At 40.8% G+C, this 22,507-nt stretch overlaps 1 protein-coding gene across 6 annotated transcripts in view; it reads right to left on the bottom strand.

Annotated features, from left to right (window-relative positions):
* Positions 1–22,507, bottom strand: part of LOC122766536 (IgGFc-binding protein-like) — a 65,274-nt gene that overhangs the window by 33,601 nt on the left and 9,166 nt on the right. For 5 of the 6 annotated variants that reach the window (XM_044021475.1, XM_044021476.1, XM_044021478.1 and 2 more), the window contains exons 8-42: positions 22,286–22,383; positions 22,121–22,199; positions 21,665–22,015; positions 21,364–21,557; positions 21,089–21,230; positions 19,883–20,127; positions 19,210–19,358; positions 18,854–18,982; positions 18,416–18,554; positions 17,175–17,316; positions 16,503–16,702; positions 15,942–16,080; positions 15,684–15,800; positions 15,040–15,164; positions 14,457–14,602; positions 13,408–13,551; positions 12,257–12,364; positions 10,833–11,002; positions 10,513–10,715; positions 8,935–9,079; positions 8,457–8,704; positions 8,175–8,352; positions 7,010–7,118; positions 6,270–6,364; positions 6,008–6,187; positions 5,014–5,222; positions 4,132–4,276; positions 3,103–3,350; positions 2,776–2,953; positions 2,500–2,608; positions 1,895–1,989; positions 1,633–1,812; positions 912–1,120; positions 601–745; positions 133–380 (exon numbers count right to left, since the gene is read on the bottom strand). In XM_044021475.1, the coding sequence (XP_043877410.1) occupies positions 133–380; positions 601–745; positions 912–1,120; positions 1,633–1,812; positions 1,895–1,989; positions 2,500–2,608; positions 2,776–2,953; positions 3,103–3,350; positions 4,132–4,276; positions 5,014–5,222; positions 6,008–6,187; positions 6,270–6,364; positions 7,010–7,118; positions 8,175–8,352; positions 8,457–8,704; positions 8,935–9,079; positions 10,513–10,715; positions 10,833–11,002; positions 12,257–12,364; positions 13,408–13,551; positions 14,457–14,602; positions 15,040–15,164; positions 15,684–15,800; positions 15,942–16,080; positions 16,503–16,702; positions 17,175–17,316; positions 18,416–18,554; positions 18,854–18,982; positions 19,210–19,358; positions 19,883–20,127; positions 21,089–21,230; positions 21,364–21,557; positions 21,665–22,015; positions 22,121–22,199; positions 22,286–22,383 (5,741 nt within the window). The remainder of the gene's footprint in view (positions 1–132; positions 381–600; positions 746–911; positions 1,121–1,632; positions 1,813–1,894; positions 1,990–2,499; positions 2,609–2,775; positions 2,954–3,102; positions 3,351–4,131; positions 4,277–5,013; positions 5,223–6,007; positions 6,188–6,269; positions 6,365–7,009; positions 7,119–8,174; positions 8,353–8,456; positions 8,705–8,934; positions 9,080–10,512; positions 10,716–10,832; positions 11,003–12,256; positions 12,365–13,407; positions 13,552–14,456; positions 14,603–15,039; positions 15,165–15,683; positions 15,801–15,941; positions 16,081–16,502; positions 16,703–17,174; positions 17,317–18,415; positions 18,555–18,853; positions 18,983–19,209; positions 19,359–19,882; positions 20,128–21,088; positions 21,231–21,363; positions 21,558–21,664; positions 22,016–22,120; positions 22,200–22,285; positions 22,384–22,507) is intronic. The other variant, XM_044021477.1, reaches the window with a different exon arrangement.

Genomic DNA, 22,507 nt, shown 5'->3' with positions numbered 1-22,507 from the left:
GATTGATGTCATGTCTTTTTCACGATTTCTCAGGAATTTATCAGTTTTGGGATCATTAAGTTCATCAGTGTTTCTATGGCAGTACACAGAAGCAGTGAGGAAAGTAGCGATGCCTTAAGTCACATGACCTACCTGGACTTTGCGTCCCTTGCCAAGGATGACAGTCACACCGCTCACATTGATCACTACAGCTCTGACATAGGAAACCCTCTTGTTACTTCCTCTGTGCTCATTCTGAGTGTCCACGGTGAAGTACGGCAAGTCGGTGGAGACGTTGCAGGGTTTGGTCAAGGTGTAGGAGCAAGACCCCATGTAGTGGTGGGTTACTTTGTCAAAGGTGTTGTAGTGAGGATCACCAGATACTGAGCAGATTCCATTTCCTGAACAAGAGATGGAAGAGATGAGCTCAGGTGTGTTGCAGTGTGATTTCAGTTCTGAAGCTACTGTAGTTGCTTTGTAGAGTGATGTGCATAGCGTAGTCAGCTCGACTGGGTGTCAGTACAACCACATAGAACCAAACCAAACTATCGCTTAAAGATGGAAAATGATCAGATTATTCTTATACAGCTTCAGGTGCAGTGAACATCCAGCCACGTTTACCTCTAGAGTAACAGCCTAGTACTCCCTCCACCACCTTACACTCCTGTGTAGGGCTGCACTGCCATGGCTCGCAGGTGATGTTGTGGTTGCCGTTACACTTACAGCGCTCTGAACAGTCCTTCTCTGAAAACCATGTGTCTCCTGTCTACACACAAACACACACATGTTCAAACATTTTGTCTTGCTGCATCATGAAAGAAAAGTCTAGAATCACCATGGTTGTTTGTCTCTGGTGACCAACTGTTCTAGTTGTGACAATTTTGTCCAATGCCTCTGGGTCATAATCAAAAAACCCTGATGAGCACACTTACCGGCCTGTAATTTCCATCTTCATCAGTGCATCCACACTCACTGAGCGGGACACATTTGTCTCCACTGAGGATGAGCCCAGGATTACAGACACATCCCTCCACACAGGGCTGATTACAGGAGCCACCGGAGCCTGCAGGGTCCTGGCAACTGGGCTGAGGACACGCAGAAGTACATGGATTGTACTGACTGCCTGAGGGACACTTGATAGCTGGAGCAGAGGAGACATACAAACACTGTCAGACAGTTTGAAGTAATTACAAAGTTGTCCAGCAGAGGCTGCTGTGAGTGCAGCTTGGCCTGCATCCATGCTCTCTCTGCTCGTCAGAAGAAGAAATCTGTGAGTTATGTGGTTTGGAAGTGACAATGGAGGACACACACACACAAAGTCTTTTTGCTTCTACACCACAGATCGTAAAGTAATGAACAGATCTGTGGACTCAGCTTTTAGCTTCGCTGTTAGCTTCACCGGCACAAACAGAGGGTGTTCTCCCAACATTTGTGCAAAGAATACAGGACAATGCTACATTAAAATATCAAACTAAGGTTATTAATAATCAGAGCATTCAAATGAAGATTGATACAAATCCGAAAATCTTTTTTTTTTATAACCCAGCCTTTATATTTAGTCATTTTCTTCACTAACTTTGATGAGCTAACCTGTTCTAGCTCTTTGTTTCACATATGCACACACACTGACACACGTAGCAGAGAGAGACTTACGACAGAAGGTGTTGTTTTTCCTCCATGCGATGGGGACTCCTGCTGCAGCACACAAATCAGCGTAGCTCTCTATGGCCTGGCACAGAGCCTCAGTCTGACCTCCATTTGCACACACGTCGTACACACAGTTTTCAAAGTATTGGTTCGGGGGCACGACAGTGTGGCAAGGCTTGAAGATACCTGAGGGTGAGATCAAGTCAATTCACTGTCCTAACAAGAAAAGCTGTACAAAGCTTTAGTTGAGCATGTTTGTGTGTAATACCGTTAGGATCGGTGATCATGCCACAGCTGGTTGGTTTCTGGGCCTCCTCCTCCACATTCTTGTCACACTCTTCATGTCCTCCACCGTTGGTGCAGCTAGAGAGGAAGTGGAATATCCATTAGAAAACAATAAATAGTGTTTGAATTTATAATACCACCTCATTCTGAACAGTTCCTCCTACAGTTTCTCATTCAGAGAAGAGACTATGCCCCCTTTACACCTGGCATTAAAATGCATTTTAAGTTTACAATGTTATAATCCGTCCTGAGAGCAGCGCTATGTCTTCAAGGTATCCCACACGTTCATGGTCCAGGATATGTATTTTAGAGTGCACTGAGCTGGAGGACACATGTGACACATTTCAAGTCAGTCTGACTCAAAGGGAAATGTGTGTGGTCTTTCCACACATTTGCATTTTGGCCATTAAGCAAAATGTCGTAATTATTGTTACTATATATTTGATGGTGGTATTCTATGTTCCCTGAGGACAAATAACCGACTTTTGGGGTTAATAGCAATTCTATTCATCTGTGCATGAGCTGTCTATGTTTCAGTGGCAGTGAGATGAGCAGTTGAGTGTAAATATCTACTGTGATGTGACTCACTCAGGCCGCGGGTCAGGAACCTGCCAGCTGTCTCCCAACTCATTGGTGTTAGTGGCTGGTGTTTGGTCTGGTTTCAGGTTGTCGTCTCTTGGATTGTTATTGAAATTTCCTGCCAAGGCAACAAATACAGAAACTGTGTTTGGAGAAGAATTCTGATTGGACCTGATAGAATCAGCTGCTATTGTTGTCATTAGCATATTGTTGACATATTAGCCTAAAGTGACTGGAGTAATCCCTGAAATGGGACACAGCTATTATACTTGTAGCAGCTCTTACCACACATGCCACAGAGCAGGCCACTGTAGGAGGTCGGCAAGGTGACGTCAGCATGGTGGTTACCATCGAAACGCACCCTCAGGCCAAAGTCTGTCTCCAGGACGACAAACTTTCCACTTAAGTAGATCTTGACTCCTTTGGCAGGATTCAAAGGTGGGACGACTGCTGTCCCATTGACCTGTAGAACAGAGAGGTGATTGATGTCATGTCTTTTTCATGATTTTTCAGGAATTTATCAGTTTTGGGATCATTAAGTTCATCAGCGTTTCTATGGCAGTACACAGAAGCAGTGAGGAAAGTAGGGATGCCTTAAGTCAAATGACCTACCTGGACTTTGCGTCCCTTGCCAAGGATGACAGTCACACCGCTCACATTGATCACTACAGCTCTGACGTAGGAAACCCTCTTGTTACTTCCTCTGTGCTCATTCTGGGTGTCCACGGTGAAGTACGGCAAGTCGGTGGAGACGTTGCAGGGTTTGGTCAAGGTGTAGGAGCAAGACCCCATGTAGTGGTGGGTTACTTTGTCAAAGGTGTTGTAGTGAGGATCACCAGATACTGAGCAGATTCCATTTCCTGAACAAGAGATGGAAGAGATGAGCTCAGGTGTGTTGCAGTGTGATTTCAGTTCTGAAGCTACTGTACTTTGTAGTTGCTTTGTAGAGAAAAGTGCGACAAAAAACTACACCGGAAATCATTCATTCATTTTATGCATCTAATTTAAAACCTACATTCTACAAACATTTGTTTGGGGACCCAAGAAACTGTCCTGTGTGGTTTTATGAAACACTGACACAGTCAGCAGTGACTCTACTCAATGTAAGTCTACAGTTTCTGTTTGACAACATTTTCTGTTAATGAACTGCTCACTCTTCCACACCAGAGTCCATAGGATAAATCAATGTCTTTAGCTCACAGGGACACAGGAACTGCTGGTCTACTGCTGCCTCCTTTGGTAAGTTTGTGTCACTGTAGTAAATCTGAGTAAACGATTTCAAACACTGAAATCACAAAGTAACATTTGAACTTAGTGATGGAGGCAGAAGTCGATACAAATTCCTGAGGGCTATCATTTTCTCTACAAACTTTGGTATGGAGGAGTGTGAGGTTCAGCATTAGACACAAACTTCAGTTTCCAGGTGGACAAGGCAGTCAAGTGGTCAGACAAAGCAGTGGACATAATGGCTGTGGTGGTTCTCAGGCTGGTTCTTGGTGCAGGGGGATGTGCATAGTGTAGTCAGCTCGACTGGGTGTCAGTATAACCACATAGAACCGAATCAAACTATCGCTTAAAGATGGAAAATGATCAGATCATTCTTATACAGCTTCAGGTGCAGTGAACATCAGCCAAGTTTACCTCTAGAGTAACAGCCTAGTACTCCCTCCACCACCTTACACTCCTGTGTAGGGCTGCACTGCCATGGCTCGCAGGTGATGTTGTGGTTGCCGTTACACTTACAGCGCTCTGAACAGTCCTTCTCTGAGAACCAAGTGTCTCCTGTCTACACACAAACACACACATGTTCAAACATTTTGTCCTGCTGCATCATGAAAAAAAAAACTAGAATCACCAGTTGTTTGTCTCTGCTGACCAACTGTTCCAGTTGTCACCATTTTGTCAAGACTCTTTCAACACACTTTTGTTGACTTAAATGAAAATCAGTATTAATGAGGCAAAGGCATGTCTTTAACCTATGGTCACCCAAATTTAGGGTAAATATTTTATTAGAGAGTCCGAAGTGAATATGTTTCCAAATACTAAAGGATTCTTGGGAGGCACTACATATCTCTGCCTGAGGCAGAGATATGTACTGGGATTGGGCTGACAACCCTACAGCTGACCTAATGGCACTGGCAGAGGTGTGACAGACCTAGTGGCAAAGCAGGGACGAACATCTCACCTGCAGGTTTTTTCTCGAGGCATTCTTAAGACAACAAATTCACAAGCCATAAAACTATTTTGGAAGGTCACTGTGACCTTTGGCCATTCACATCTTATTTTTGAGTTCAATTAATTACTTTTTGCCAAATATTAAGGTTTTAAGTTTTCGTCACCATGTTCTTAAGATATAATTCTCACGAGGCAAAGATAATAATTTCTGATATTTCACCACACAAATTGATTTTGTTCATCCCTTAATTCCAAGTCAAAGTTTGTGCCAAATTTTAAATTATTCCCTCAAGATATTTCTCACATATAACATTCACAGGGCAAAAAAAAACACATGAGTACACTTACCGGCCTGTAATTTCCATCTTCATCAGTGCATCCACACTCACTGAGCGGGACACATTTGTCTCCACTAAGGATGAGCCCAGGATTACAGACACATCCCTCCACACAGGGCTGATTACAGGAGCCACCGGGGCCTGCAGGGTCCTGGCAGCTTGGCTGAGGACACGCAGAGGTACATGGATTGTACTGACTGCCTGAGGGACACTTGATAGCTGGAGTAGGGGAGACATACAAACACGGTCATACAGTTTGAAGTAGGGATGCGCCCAAAATCCGGCCACCGAAACATATTGACCACCGAAACAGGATGTTGTGATGACGTATGCATGCAAAAACTGCGGCCATGCAAAAACTGGATATGGACTTATTAATTGATTTATTCTTTGAAGCATGAATATAATCTATACAACTGCAATGCCTTGACTTTAGAGGGATAAGTACACACAGTTCTAGCATGACAACAAAATTAGATTAAAAAAACAATGGTACAAAATTGACATAATAATTTCTTTCGGTATTTCGGGTTTCGGCCAAGTGTTCCTGATTTTTGGTTTTCGGTTTCAGCCAACAATTTTCATTTCGGTGTATCCCCAATTTGATACAGAGTCAGTGCAGCTTGGCCTACATCCATGCTCTATTTAACCCTGCTCATCAGAAGAAGACAAATATTATGTTGATTTGAAGTGACAATGGAGGACACAAACAAACTAAATTGTTCTCTTGACCAGAAAATCATGACAACAAAGCATCTGAAATGCTGCTGAAATGTTGTTTTTTTGGTTCTACACCATACACCATAAATGCTAAAGTAATGAACACATCTGTGTACTCAGCTGTGAGCTTAACTGATATCTGAATCTGAAAATCTTTTTTAACCCAGCCCTAATATTTAGTAAGCTCTAAGTTTAGTTAGCCCTAAATGTGGCATGCTAACCTGTTCTAGCTCTTTGTTTCACACATGCACACACACTGACACGTGTAGCAGAGAGAGACTTACGACAGAAGGTGTTGTTTTTCCTCCATGCGATGGGGACTCCTGCTGCAGCACACAAATCAGCGTAGCTCTCTATGGCCTGGCACAGAGCCACAGTCTGACCTCCATTTGCACACACGTCGTACACACAGTTTTCAAAGTATTGGTTCGGGGGCACGACAGAGTGGCAAGGCTTGAAGATACCTGAGGGTGAGATCAAGTCAATGCACTGTCCTAACAAGAAAAGCTGTGCAAAGCTTTAGTTGAGCATGTTTGTGTGTAATACCGTTAGGATCGGTGATCATGCCACAGCTGGTTGGTTTCTGGGCCTCCTCCTCCACATTCTTGTCACACTCTTCATGTCCTCCACCGTTGGTGCAGCTGGAGGGGAAGTGGGATATTCATCAGAAAACAATAAATAGTGGTTGAATTTACAATACATCCTCAATCTAAATAGTTCCTTCTGCTGTTTCTCATTCAGAGAAGAGACTATGATATTGTCTCACTGTTGTAGTTTGGTGGAGAAGGACTTAAATGTATTAATTTAAAGGTTGTTCACATATTTAGCAGTGCTACTTCTTCAAGATATCATGGACTTTTATGTTCCAAGAGACTTTTCTTTTTTTTTTTAGAGTGCATTGAGTTGGACAATGTATGTAACAATACATTTAGTCAGTTTGACTCATACTGTGATGGATGTATAGTTGTGTGCTTTTTTTTTGGCAATTAACTACAGTGTCTTTATTGAGTCAATTTAACATTTTCGGATTTCCAGTTCTCCAGTAACTTCTTCCCTTCACTTTATCCAAATTAATATTGTTGTAGATTACAACCACATTATTAATATTAAGAGCATTTAATCTTACTCTGAAATGTCAGACTTTCTCTCAGAAAAGCTACTTGAGTAAAAAGTCTGTCTCATGCTACCTTCCATTTGTAGTCAGAACTGGCAATTTGCGAGGTAACAGAAACATTTGCAAAAGTTATTATGTTATAATTATCATTATCTTCTGTGATGTGACTCACTCAGGCCGTGGGTCAGGAACCTGCCAGCTGTCTCCCAACTCATTGGTGTTGGCGGCTGGTGTTTGGTCTGGTTTCAGGTTGTCGTCTCTTGGATTCTTATTGAAATTTCCTGCCAAGGCAACAAATTCAGAAAATCAGTACAGGCTGTGTTTGGAGCAGAATTTTGAAGGAATCAGCTGATATTGTCGTCTAATGCTGTGTTTTTATCATAGTATGCTATTGTTTGGTTTGGTACAGTTTGGAATGGTAAAGCCCTGGGTCAGGCTTGCATATTGACTGAGAACAGCGAGTCGTCAAATCAATGTTGACTTTTCATGGGTTTTCTTGATGTCCATGAAACAACTGGAAAAGGGACTGTCTGATACTTTCATAGAGCATCTAAAAAGATAAAATGAAACATCTCTGACTACCACTACTTGGTCAATCTTATGATAACGCATACAACATGCAAAGGGAAACAACAAGGCGTGCAGAAGAGAGTGTTGGACATGAACAAGAAGGCCCTGTGTGTGCCCTGTGGGAGCCACACCCTAAACCTGGTTACTGGTGTCCTCTGGACAGTCAGTGAGCTTCTTTGGACTTCTTCAAAGACTACATAACCTGTTCAACTCCTCTGTCCAGTGGTGAGAAATCATGCGGGAGCATGTAAAGTCTACTGTCTACAACCAGATGGGAGTGCAGAGTAGACAGTGTTAAAGTCTTCAGGTACCAAATGCCTCATTATGTTGAAGCATTGGCTGCACTTAACACACACACCCTGGAGAAAGAGAATGCTGAAACTAAAGAATTGAAGACATGGAGTTTCTAAATGTGCGTTATTATTTGGTATAATTTATATCAAATAGACAAAGAGCATTGTGTGTGTGTGTAGGTTTGATTTTTGTGAGAGGAAAAAATCTTAATGTATAAGCATGCTTTTTCATGCAATACTGTCTTCCTCTAACTGACTTAAGGCAAAATTCTTCCTGATTTTTCATCCCCCAATCAACTATACAAGGGAAGGGTACCAAAGAATGGAATGGTTATGGTTATTTTGGTACTATTCCTAATGGAAACACAGAAAATACATACCACACTGTACCAAACCGAACTGTTCCACTTGGTTGAAAGTGACTGGAGTATTGCCTGAACTGGAACCCGGTTATTAACTTGTAGCGGCTCTTACCACACATGCCACAGAGCAGGCCACTGTAGGAGGTTGGCACAGAGACATCAGCATGGTGGTTACCATCGAAACGCACCCTCAGGCCGAAGTCTGTCTCCAGGATGACAAACTTTCCACTTAAGTAGATCTTGACTCCACTGATAGAAGTGACAGGTGGGATGACCGCCGTCCCATTGACCTGGGAAACAGAGAGACATTTTTTTCCAAGGGTTTTCAGTTTCGGAATCAGTAAAGTTCATAATAGTTTCTGCTAGAAGCAGTGAGGAAAGTCACATGACCTACCTGGACTTTGCGTCCCTTGCCAAGGATGACAGTCACACCGCTCACATTGATCACTACAGCTCTGACATAGGAAACCCTCTTGTTACTTCCTCTGTGCTCATTCTGGGTGTCCACAGTGAAGTACGGCATATCATCTGAGTTGTTGCACGGTTTGGTCAAGGTGTAGGAGCAGGCTCCCATGTAGTGGTGGGTTACTTTGTCAAAGGTGTTGTAGTGAGGATCACCAGATACTGAGCAGATTCCATTTCCTGAAGAAAGGGAAGAGACGACGCATGTTATTTAAGATCTGAAGCTTCTGTATTTATCAAAGCAAGACAAGTGGCACAAAATGCTCTTTTCAAATGAAAACATAGCACTATGGATATGTGTCTTACAACTGAAGCACATCCTATATTGGGAACCACTGCTCTACGTATATGCATCAGGGGCTTCAGTTTAGTTGGATTCGGAGCAGGTGTATGTTTTGTGTGTAACATACCCACAGGTCGGCATTCATATTCTCCGTTATGTAGCTGGCAGCTCTCAGTGGTTGGTTTACAGCTGGTGTTGCGACACTGGATCTGACCTCCACTGTGGCACTCACACTTCTGCTCACACCCCTTTAAGTACCACTCATCATCCACCTGACAAACACACACAAACAAGAAAACACACGCATGTTGTAAATCATACAATAACATCCAGCCTCATACATACATTCATAGCCCCTTAGTCTGATTATGAAAAATATTTCTGGCAACTTGACATTTTATATTTTTAAATATTAATCATTAAAAATGCCTAATGTTTAGTGCAGTCAAAATTAATATTCCCCTCTTTCAGAACAATTTCAAATATTTAACACATGTAAAAATAATTATGAAGCTGCATTTTGTTTATGTGACGGCTGAGCTTTCAACATAAATGCCACTGTCACTACCTGATTTATACCAATAACCACTGACTAACATTTAGGAGGATTTGGTGGCAGAAATTGAGTAGCAATAAAAGACAATAAAATAAAATGTGAAATAAAAAGATAAAAGGATAACGTCACATGAAGCCAAGTTATATGGTGAGTATGGGTTTTAAGAACTGATATAAAATAGTTATTAGCCTCATCTCATCAGGTACAAGGTCAAGGAACCTTGATTTTCTTTACTCTTGAATTTGGGACCGACAATATAGCCTTGAATGAGGATCTATGACTGTGAGCTGGTACACAGAATTTGCCTACTATTTGTTCTTTAGGAAGGTCATATAAACTCAATGCATAAACCAACAAAGAAGGAGGAAAGGGCAGAGAGAATGGAGACATTCGGAAAAGAGCCCTTCCAACCTATGGGTGTATGTGCAGGTCACCAGTGGAAAAAAAGTGAGACTTAAGTATAGGATGGCTTGTTCCTACTCACTGGATGATTGCAATCAGCAGTCTCCCCAGTAAATGTCACTTATTTTGTACACACTGGACCTTTAATCAGTTGTTTTAACCGATAATATTATATTATTACCAATACCGATAATATATATTTAATAGGAATTATTTGCTTTATATATTCTGCTGCTCTCTTGAAAAGTTACATCCAACCTTATGGAGATTTTTTGAGGGGGTTCCCGGAGAAAACTGCAGACTTTTCCCAAACTTTTAATTAGGGTTTAGGGGTATATATTAAATAACAGGCATTAATTAAGTTTTAATTATAATAAACCAAACATATTTTGGAAATGGTTTGTTTGCCAATTCAAAATCATAATCGGTACAACAGATATGGCTGTAAATTAGGCAATCCATTACATTTGTTGTGTTTGTTGTCATAATTCATGTTATGAATGGAGCTGTGATTGTTTACCATGTTTAAAAAGTGGGCTCCCCATAAAGAAAGTTTAGAAAACAATGTTCTAGACAACCATCCTTCTCTGCTTGAGTTCTAAATATATGCATATCTTGATCATTCATCATACTGAGGCATGCAGAGAAACCTTTCCAGCCATCGCATGAGAGAGAGGGTAGTCTGTTTTATATTTTTTGATATAATATGAAACTTAAGGTGAGAGAGGGTGGCTTGCTCATACTCACTGGATGATAGGTTCCACTGTTGTCCACACAGCCACAGTCTTTCAGCGACACACACTTGTCATTGCTGAGGATGAAGCCTGGGTCACACTTGCATCCCTCCACACACACATCCTCACAGCCAGGTGGTCCGACCACACCCAGACATGTCTCCGGACACGAGCTCACGCACAGGGAGTACGAGCTATTCTGAGGACAGTCCAGGGCTGTGTGGACAAAGGGAGGTGAGGAGAATCAAGACAAGGGCATTAAAATGTAAATTTGCTTTTTCGAGTCCAACCACACTCGGGCTAATGAATGAATGGATGTCAATGAAGACATACGGCAGAAATCTGGAGTCCTCCACTGGTGGACTTTGGCTCCGGCATTCTGGCAGGCATCAGTATAGGCCTGCAGCTGGTCACACAGCACACGCTGAATTCCGTTGAACTGACACATGTCATAGACACAGCCTTGGAAGAATGGAGTGGGATTGACCACATTGATACAGTCCCTGAAGCAAAGAGGAAGAATCAATGAGTCTCAGGTGGAGAGACCAAATCAACACTGTATGTATACAACTCAGGGATAGACAGGCATACGCTAAAAATCTCATCTCATAGCACTGTTGGTGTTCTAGGTGATATCATGTTATCATTCATCAATAGAAACCACCTTTTCTGACTGGACAAGGAAATTTATAAAAAGCTTTCTTTCTCTCCCACACCGAGAAAACGCCGCCAGTTTTAGCTCACAGACACAGGAGTTGCTAGTCTACTGCTGTCTCATTTGTTAAATTTGGTCTCACATCTGAACAAAGTTTAGATAGATAGAGAGTGAGAGACACATATGTGAGTGTTTGTTGAGTGGAGTGATTGTGTGTGGTTAAGTGTGGTTCCACTCTGGAGTCCACTCTGGTTCATTGTTGTGTTCATTTTCCAGGAACATAAAACTACAGCACTAATCTGAAATATGATGCAGTAGTATAGTCACCTAATCCATGTAAAGATATCACAATCTGTCTGGTAGAATGGAAACACTTGTACAGGTATAAAGCAGGTACATAACAAGTATGCAGTCTGGCGTAGATGAACATAATATGTGCCGACACTACTCATAATGTTGACACATAATCAGACAATGAGGCAGAGGGAGTTATCGATTCTCTGCCGAGGTTCAAAGGTCTAATTTTGTGACCTTGATGTTTTAAATGTTTCATTTGAATTCACCCAGGCGACACAAATTTTTATCAAATGAGGCAGCAGTGAAACCAGCAACTCCTGTGCCTCCAGATTTCCAACTCTTAAAAGTATTATTTAACTTTAACTGCAGACATGTTGCTATGTTTGTGAGCACAAGGTAGAAATGTGAAGCATTGTAATCTAATGGTATGGCAAACAATGCTAGCCTGAGATACATTTTTGCGTTTCCGACATCTCAACTGGAACGCATTGAAGTCTGGTGTGACGTCACTTCAAGTTACGATGTAAATGGAATGTAGCATAAGTGGCTAAAATCTGTTTTCTCGGTTCAGGTGGTGCAGACAGACCATGTAACAGTACCTCATACAATCACACTTCAAAACACCTGAAGGATATACTGTATGCACTTGTGTGTATGTATATGTGTTTATGGTATGTTTCTGAAGACCACAGGAAGTGTAGTGATTTTATTGGATCTAGTGATGGTCCCATCATGTGCAGATCCCCTTAACTGTAGAACATGATGTGGTCCATGACAGCAGGTCAACGCCTAGGCAGAGTCTCACCTGAATGGTCCAGCAGGGTCTTTGATTTTTCCACATTTCTCTGGTTTCACCACCTCAGCCGCGAGGTTCTCGTCACACTCTGGGTCAGGCTTGGTGCCTGCAACACACCTGATGTAGACAAATATAACTGTCACATACAGCTAAGTTGTAGTAAATAAAGACACCTGTTATTATTATATTACTATTATACGTTTTACTATTTTTTGCCATACGGACATGTAAGGAGCACGAAACAGTTCAATATCCAAAAATGATATGCACAATCCTCCCAGAAAACAGGAGCCTATTCGGCCAGATGGTGTAAGTAACGATTAAAAATGCTCCTTTTTTATTTGATTAATCTCTTTTTGGATTTTGGCTGTTAGCAAAATTGTTCCACCACCATGCAGGTCTTTGATGCACATTTCCTTTTTTAATAAAACACATTTGTGCAAGTGCAATGCAATATGCAATTTCCACCGCAAAAAATATGACAACTCGAAAGAATAGTTTGTATATCACTAACATAAAACAAACTGATGTTTTATGTTAGTGATGACTTTTTATGTTAGTGATGACTTATGTACCTAAAAATAAAGTTACAGAATGATTTCACAAAAACATGTTACTTCTTGTGAATGTTTTAAGTGAAACACAAGAATCTTTAAGACTGGAAAGATGGGCTGGACAAAATATTCAAGCCACTTGCGTGAAATAAGAATGATTTTAATGATTATTATCCCAATAATGGAAACTCAACTCCAGATCAACTTATTGTGAGAATTGTGCATTAATCTAGGATATTTTCCCATCCCTGGCTGACCCTGTTGCCTGAACACCAATACACTTTACATACAGCTTTATATAAAGCAAAACAGCTGTAGCTTAAACAGCAATATCCTGCAAATGTGAATGATTCCACTTTTGACATATTAGATTTTCACAAAATAAGTTTTTCATCATGAAATTCCTGGTATATTTTGCTCTCATAATGTCCCAGAAGTGAGACATAAGTGGAAGCAAATGCATGATGCCATTGGCACAAATATCATTTCTGTATATCCCTGCATCTGTTCATGTGTCTAATCTTGTGGAGCTTGGTCATGTGCCTTTCCAAGGAAGCTAAAAAGAAATCCACAATTTCTCAGAAAGATGGGTGTGTGTAAACTCACGAATCATCCTCATCCTCTTCTGTCTGCCAGCTGTTCGCAAAGTCGTTAGAATTTCCTACCAGGGTGCCATCTGGTTTGGTGAAGTCATTATTTGGGTTCCCATCATAGTCGCCACAGAGTCCACACATCTGGTCATAGTAGGTGCTGAGGGAAGAAGATGCAAAGAGCAGGGATTAAGAGAAGAAGGCTCATGTCCTAAGAAGACTTAGGAGGGCAAATAGGGTTTGGCCCTTTAATGGATTTCTCAAAACAAATAGACAGAAGGTTGAAATCTCTATTTATAAATATCAGTCAGGGCATCATCGATGGAATCTGCTCTACAAAGGTTTGGAGGATTTATTTGAAAGAGCTGATCTGTTAGACCTTTGAACTACATCCTACACAACTGATTTCTTAAGCACTTTTCAAGAAAGGTATCATGTATAATGTATGGGTCTGAACCATATCTTCAATGCATTTGAATAAATTAATTCGAATTTTAAAAAAAATCCATCCAAATCTTTTTGAATGTACCCTTCTATGGTTTCTTAACATTTTTTTTCATTTATAATTTTGGCTGCATGGATTTTGTGTGTATTTTTTGCATGATCATTCTTTATAATTCCTATTATGGTTATTAAAGCATAGTCATAGTCCTGTAATATCTGCTACTTTAAGTCCATGATATTCTGAGGACATGTTCACTGCTTTGTCTTGCTGTTGTCTCTGGCTTCTCCCCTGCACCAGAGTCCATACAGAAAACTACTACAACTCTACTGCTGCCTCCTTTGGTTTGTTGGTGGTACTTATGTCAATCTGAACAAAGCATTTCAAACACAGAAGTCCCAAAACATCACATCTGAACATAATGACAAAGGTATTAGTGGATTAAGAACTCTTGCATGATGTATTAAAAAAATCTCTGGAGTGGAGTTTGGTGCGGGAGCGCATTTTACAGACTTCCAGTTTGTAAACCACTATATCCTGTTGGAAAGTCTGTATAAAGAGTGAGATCAATCAGCGAACCTACTCTTAAGATATTGTACAATACCTGATTGTCAAACACCAACCTGGGAACTGTGATCTTAGCATGGTGGTTTCCGTCCCACCGCACCTGGAGTCCAAAGGGAGTCTGCACAGTGACATACTGTCCAGCAAGACTGATGGACATATGAGGAGAGGGAGAGTTAGGGAGGGCCACCCTCCGTCCATTCACCTGGTGGAAGGACAAAGGAGGGGTATTAAAGTATAGGCTATATGTACAGTTTCCTGTTTTTATTGCACTGCTCCATGTTTTTAAACACATCACAGAAGAGAAGACACAGGGTTAAAACAATGAGCACAGGGATTAAATCCCCTGCTAGTCTCATTTTGTGGGAAAGAATGACACTGCAAAGACTTGTTTGATCTGTGGAAGGATCAAAGAGAATAGGACATGTAGGAAGAGTGTGGACAGATTTGGATTTCTGGGATTATGGAATAAAGAGATAAAGGTCAAAGAACAAGGATAATGTCAAATAAAAAGGTGGTGACAATGAGGGATGAGCTTTAAATTGTAATTTCACCAAAGAAGAGGATTAACATTCATATAAAGAGAGTGCTATAGCTGGTCTGTGCGTGCATTTGTTTGTTGCATTTGATCTAAATACTGACCAGTATCCTTCTGGCCTTCATAAGTGTCACAGTGATTCCATCCACAGTTACGTAGAGTTTCCTCAGGTAGGACAGATCTGGCTGTCCTCTCTCCTCATTCTTCCCCTCCACTGAGAACCAAGGACCTGCACAACACCATGGAGTTCATTCCTCTAAGCTTCAACATCCACATGTCCCTCTGACACATGCAATCAAGTTGGCAGAATCGTATGGTAATACTAAGTAATATTTTGGTAATATCATTTTATTTCTATAGTAATCACCACGTTGTGTGGTACGGGGTGGAGGCGGCTCTTTTAACAATTTCTACCGATATCTCCTTCATTCCTATCCAAACAATATCAGTCAGCACTGCATACATTAGTGACTTAGTAAGTCACCTGCAGAGTTTGAAGCCATTACGCGATTAAAAAGGCAGATGAAAGACGTTCCTTGCATTTATAGATAAGTTATACACTAAAACAAACATTCTTTGGGTAAATATTTTTAATTCCTGTCAGAAAACCTAATAAATGTTTCCCTTTGGACCTTCAAATGCACTTGTGCTTTAGGGAGTCAAATAAAGCAGTGCAAAAGGAATAGAAATGCTAACAATAAGTTAATGCTAATTTGCTCGGATGCAGGAAGTCAGAACCTGTTCTCACCTGTGGTGTTCCCGCAGGTTCTGGCCAGCGTGTAGGTACATGTTCCCATGAAACTAAAGAACTTCTTGTCAAATGTGTTGTAGTGAGGATCTCCAGAGATCACACAGTCTTGAGAACCTGTGAGAGTGTGACAAAGAAGATAGACAACAACCCCAAAACATTATAGAACACTGTCTCATCAGCATTTACTTCACACTTAACAGTGTGCGTTCATGTTCGGTCAGCAGCTGACTGCAGGTGGAACAGGTATAAACTTACCAGTGGGATAGCAGCCCAGATCTCCATCCTGAAGTTTACATTCTTGCATGGGAGGACACTCATGGGCCGTACAGGTAATAAAGGGTGCATCACACTTACACTTCACCCTACAGTTATCCAAATAGAACTCCTCCCCAGGCTGAGACACACACACACACACGTTTGAGCCATGTTAACTGAATAAAGCATAAATTGAATTACACTGATAATGATATATACAGTATAACTTTATGTATGTACTTATGTTTTTAATTAAAACACAAAACAAAAAAAACACTGGAGTTCAGCAGACTTAAAGCATAGAAGGCAGATCTGGCAGGTTTGGTAAAGTAGGCAGGATTTTTGTGGCATTATTGATTGTTCATTTGTTGTCTACAATCATCGTCTGCTGTATTTTACAGTAATAACCTGTGGATGAAACTCAACAATCAAATATTTTGTTCAGTATCCCTGCTCTATAAACGCAGAGCTTTACTATTACCTTGAAATAGTGCAAATTTGTATTTTAAGAGAACAGCAGGCAAGCACAGACATAGTCCTCATAGACACACTCATGTGTACCTCATAATACTGGCCGTTGATATGGTATTGGCAGCCACATGTGGTCTTTCTGACACATTGGCCTGCACTCAGGACATAGCCAGGGTCACACACACAGCCCTCAGAACAGGGTCCACCACAGGAGGGAGGTTTCCCAGAACACGTTTCCTGACATGGGTCTGCACACGGCTCATAGTGGCTGTTGGAGGGGCACTCCGGGGCTGTGAGGAGGATGAAGACATTGTACACTCTGTGTTAAATATTCATCGTGCACAAATTAGACGGATATATTTTGGAAAAGGAAGATGATGACATATAATCTGCACATGACACTTTCTCAGCTGTTGCAGAGATAGATGGCAGCTCTAGTGCTACCATCTGCTGGTACACCAGTTCAACACAGCAATTTAAAGTCAGCTTACTGTTACAAAAGCCTCATGCTTTTCACACTAAAAGGTTATGGTACGATTTCACAACAGTGGACAAAAGTACCATTTGCATGTGTTCAAAATAAAAATTATTATTGAATAATAACTGTCACTTTAAAGTATTATGCAGTCAGTTACAGTGTACTTCTGGGCTATGGCCTGGAAACCTTGTTGACCCTAGAGAAGCAGCTTCCCAGGTTACCCCATTTTAGCATCCCTAAATCCCTTCATCCACCTGTCCTCCTTTCATTCACCCAACACTCACGGCAGAAGGTTTCATTCCTCCATGGTCCAATGGTGACCCCACGGTCCTGGCACTCGTTCACGTAGGCTTCAATGGCTTCACACAGAATGGGCTTGGCTCCATCCAGCTCACACAGGTCAAAGACACAGTCCCTGAAGTAACTCTGCAGACACACACACACACACACACACTCAGTGTTGAGTTACACTCTGCTTACACTTAATAAAAGACACACAAATAAAAAAAAACAGGTTCAGAGAAGCAACTTTTTACTTTTTACTTTTTAAAAGTCCATGTAAACAGTGCTTGAAGTAGGCCGGTACTCTCCAGTACACAACGCACTATTATTTGCATACTGGCACTTCTCAAAAGAGGCCAGTACTTTAAGGTAGACCAATTCATTATTATTATTTTTCTGAAAAGTGCACAGATGTTCCTGTTTGACAGTGTTTGTGCAGAATATTAAAGCAATCTTTACCTTTCTGGCATGTCTCACAACACTTAGTATAAACATGAACAACACCACCCCCCTTAAAGTCCCACCCTCTCCCCGCTGCCTGTGACGTCTGACGCTCCCTCCAAATAATTTTATTCGGACCGAATTAAATTAATTGTCAGACTTTTAGCAGACATATATGAGAATTAAATAATGATGAGTTTCAACACCTGGTGGGTTTCTTTTACATTTTAGTGTGCCACACAGTTTAAGATTACAAAAGAAAAGTGTAAAGCAGTACTGCTCAAATAAGGGGGTGTCGGTATGGCGTGAGAGGCAGGCTGGGACAACTCATACAGTGGTTCGTACAGCTAAATAAATAAATATTATCAGGTTCTCAACAGTAATAATTGAGAACTAACAATATTTTTACCATTCTGGTCACAATTTAAGGACAGACTGCACACAAACACAGGTTTTTATATCGTTATAGTGTTTGAGAGCTTGAGTAATGCTAACTAATCCTGGAGCCACATTTTCCAGCCACTATTTTCAAATAGAATGTGTGAAGACAAACTCTGTTCTTTTAGTACATTTCATTGGTTAATTTTACTTGAGTTAAGAAGCTGAATCAGTACTTGTACTTTTACAAATGTTCAAATCAAGCAGCAGGGTTAGTATTGTATGTATTTCTCTAAGAGGGGAGAAACACTCAGTTATGATGAGGATGGAGCAAAAGAAATTACAATTGAAAGTTGCTGTATCTGGAGACCAGAACCTGACTTTTTAAATATGAATTTGTATGTGTTGTGTAATGTGTAGTTACATTGGGGTTGACTTTGGGGTGGCAGACAGCAAAAGGACCCTTTTTGTCCAGCAGGATCCCACAGTATCCAGAGCTTTCATACAACTCATGCTCATCTTCATCACACCCAGGGATGGTGGTGTTGGGTGTCTTGTTACACCTGTTTGAGAGACAGTACAAATTACTAGTACAATGTTGCTCTGTTTGTCCTGACCTAAATGTCTCAACAGGAATGTTAGAAGGTGAGAAGAGATTTATATATCGCTATATTGCAAAACACAAATAGAGGCACGTGGAGACACCTCAACCTTTACCGGCATGTAGGCATTAAAACACATAATGGTGGTGATGATTTGATAATGATAAATGGACATTAACCACAGGGACACGTGATTTAAACCGGAGTCACATCACACTAGTTAAAATATTAATAAATGTCAATACACTGTCAGTACTCACTCTGGGTCAGTGTTCCAGCTGTGTCCAAAGTCATTGGCATTGTTGGTCAGTGATCCATCTGGCTTACGGAAGTCATCTTTGTGATTTCCATCATAATCTCCACACAAGCCGCACAGCAAGTTCTTATAGCTGCAGATGACAACAAAATGAACAGGATGATGATTTGTGGACATCAGAGCAACAATTCAGTTTGCACTTCATCATGTGTCTTATTGTCATTCCAATCAAGGGCCAGCATTTTCTCTCAGTATCAATTCTTATTTTAGCAGGAAATATTGAAGGATTCTCTGTAGGACTGGTGAAGAATGCATGTAAAGACAGAACCTCCACTGAATCTCTGTTCAGTTTTCACTTACTCATTAATCACTTTGATGTCCATGTAATGGTTTCCATCATAGCGAACAGTCACACCAAAGTTCATGGACACGGTGTAGTACTTTCCCGACTTGAGGAGAGAAACACTAGGGGGCAGAGTCAATGGCAGGTTCACTTTGGTCCCATTCACCTGTATGGGGAAAGCATACCATTAATGCATATCATTAATGGTTTGGTGATGACTTGAACTGAATTGAAAAATTGAAATTGAATGACAAAGTTAATTCTTCTTATTGGTGCCTTCCATTAGGACTGGTGAAATTGTCTTTACATCATGCTTGATATATGGTTATGTTGTGAGAAAAACCAGGTGAGGACAGAGGCAAGTACATTTCTGAGCTCTTTGAACTAAAATGACAGCACTACCAGTCACTTAAAAATAAACTTCATTATCACTATCCCTGGCTGATCGTACTTACTGATTGAAAGTCGCTTTGGATAAAAGCGTCTGCTAAATGACATGTAATGTAGGACTGCTGAAGTAAAATCTTCTACCACACTTTTTTTGAAAATGTCCACTCATGTACTCAGAAATGTTCCACTTGATGTGGGAGTGGCACCATGTTTCCACTACACTGTTATTACTAAGCAGAAATGTGCTTTTTCAACATTTCAACATCAACCTTGTTAGTTCTGTAACTCATCTTCTCTTACCTGGACAGTGCCACCTTTTAGAATGGAGATCTTTGTTGACTGTACATATACGTGTACTGCCTTTACATATGAGATGGTGGGTCTGTTGTAGCGGTTTTCATTGTCAGCGTGGACCTCAAAGTTTGGCAGAACCGTGCTGTTGCAAGTTTTAGCCATCAGGTAGCTGCAGTTGCCCATGAAGTTGTATTTGAGTTTGTCGAAGGTGGTGTAGTGGGGATCACTAGATGCTATACATGTGGATGTACCTAAAAGGATAACAAATTAAATATTGTAGTTATTACTGGCCTGACTAGTGAAATACGAAAAATAAACACAAGATGTCTCTTATCAGATGGTTAGTTTGGAGCAGGACATGTATTGTAATTTTTCAAAGGTCAAAGGATAGATGGAGAACAAGCTGAAGTTCAAAAAAACCTCTCTCACGATCATCTAAACTGTGGGAGTATTATAAACAGAGACACTAATGCAAGTTGGAAATGGCTTATCACAGCAGTACAACTGCTATGCAGGAACACCTGAAGCAAAAGCATCCTGGAGCGGATTGTCAAGATGACAGCAAAACAGCACCGCTTCAGCAGAGCTGCCCAACTATCAATATGTCATGTCTTGAAAGACAAACCACATTTTACTCAGATGATCTTAAACTGCATTCCGCGTCACAAAAAGAGTTTTATTTCAAATTCTGAGCCAGCAGATAATATCCATAGGACAGGCCAAGTTAACGCTGCTCTGTGCTGGGCACTGTGAGCACCAAGGGCCCACTTAAGAGGAGCTCTTCACCCCGACAATATTTGCTGCCAAACTAAATATGTCATATCTTGATACATATACTTGAATCAAACAAGCTCTTGCTTTAATTTTATTAAGCATTATGTTGGACTGGAAAATGGAGATTATCAGTTGGGCTATTTTTTGTTGTAGAATAATGCCCTGCAGTGCATACTTTGTTTCATCTTGTCACACAAGGTTTGGATTTTTCATTTGGGTAAGTTCATTGTTATATTAATAGAGTAATAAAATAAAAAAAATTGTAAGATTAATCGATAGAAAAATGATCGTTGGTTGGAGCCCTAGTCTAAGTCTTATAAAGTATATTTCTGCAAGGACATTTAGAGGTCAAATGTTGCATTTGTTCAAAGTAGATCATTTCAAAATACAAGAAAAACTACAAATGGAATTCCTTGACAAGTTACCCAACAATATTACCTTTAGGATGACAGCCCGCAACACCGTTAATAACTTTACACTCTTCAGTAGGGTCACAGGAGTTGTCAACACATTCCAATGTGTAGTTCCCTACACAGCGACACAGTTTTGAGCAATCATCTCCATATACGATCTCTCCAGGCTGAAAAAGAAATCGATGAAAGATCAATACTAACAAAGTGTATGGGGTGTCACCAGATGTACATTTCTGTATTGCCATTACAGCTATTTTTTAACATGCATATTTATGATAAAAATCATCCGGGACATCAAACCTGATAGTAGTTATTGTCGTCATCAAGACAGCCACATTTCTCCAGTGGCACACAGCGCTCTCCTTTAAAGACAAAACCTGGTTTGCAGAAGCAGCCACTGATACAGGGGCCAGAACAGTTCGTGGAGGGTTTTTCACAGGAAGGTTTACAAGCTGGACCACATTCTATATACTCTGCATCAGGAGGGCATGGTCCTGCATGGGAGTAAGAAAATGGTTTGATGAAAATAAATTCAAGAATAAAAGAAAGGTATCAAACTATTTGGGAAATTTTGGAAAACACTAAAAAGAATATGTCGTACTTGGTGGCAGTGTAGATGGTCTTGGTGTTGTTGGTTTTGGCGTAGTCTGCACAGGAGTTGTTGGATTTGGTGTAGTTATTACTGGATTTGGTGTAGTTGTTACTGGAATTGGTGTAGTTGTTACTGGAATTGGTGTAGTTGTTACTGGAATTGGTGTAGTTGTTACTGGATTTGGTGTAGTTGTTACTGGAATTGGTGTAGTTGTTACTGGAAGTGGTGTAGTTGTTACTGGATTTGGTGTAGTTGTTACTGGAATTGGTGTAGTTGTTACTGGAATTGGTGTAGTTGTTACTGGAAGTGGTGTAGTTGTTACTGGACTTGTTATTGGCGGTTGAGGAGTTGTTGGCTGAGCTGTAAGTGAAGAAAAAATAAGAAAATCAGAAAATCAGTCATGAGCAGATATGTGTTATTGAGTGAGGCAAAGACTATATGAATTCTCTGTGATTAGTTTCTCACCTCTGCAGGACATGATACACACAGCATCAACAGCAATATCTGTCTTAGTAGTTTCTCCAAAGGTTCCAACAATCACAAACTGACAGACATATAAACACACATACGTAAGTTGATGCAGACCTTTAAGCACAAACATATGGAAATAAGGTAAACTCTGTTATTAACCTGAATAGCAGCAGTTCCCAGGTAGCGGACTTCTGCAGCCTTCCAGCCTTTACCCTGATTACCCTTGACAGTGAAAAGAGTAGGTCCAGAATTTCCACCTAAAGGGTTTAACATAAGAATAAATACATTTGTATTAATTTTCTGTCCACATGAAGGTTGCCAATCCCAGCTGATATAGGGCTAAAGGCAGGGTACACCCTGGACAGGTCCCCAGTCCAACAC

This window comes from Solea senegalensis, linkage group LG3 (genome assembly GCF_019176455.1).
Source record: "Solea senegalensis isolate Sse05_10M linkage group LG3, IFAPA_SoseM_1, whole genome shotgun sequence".
Classification (NCBI taxonomy): Eukaryota; Metazoa; Chordata; class Actinopteri; order Pleuronectiformes; family Soleidae; genus Solea; species Solea senegalensis.
The sequence above is the reverse complement of the archived record's forward strand: the minus strand, read 5'-3'. Positions and strand labels throughout refer to the sequence as shown.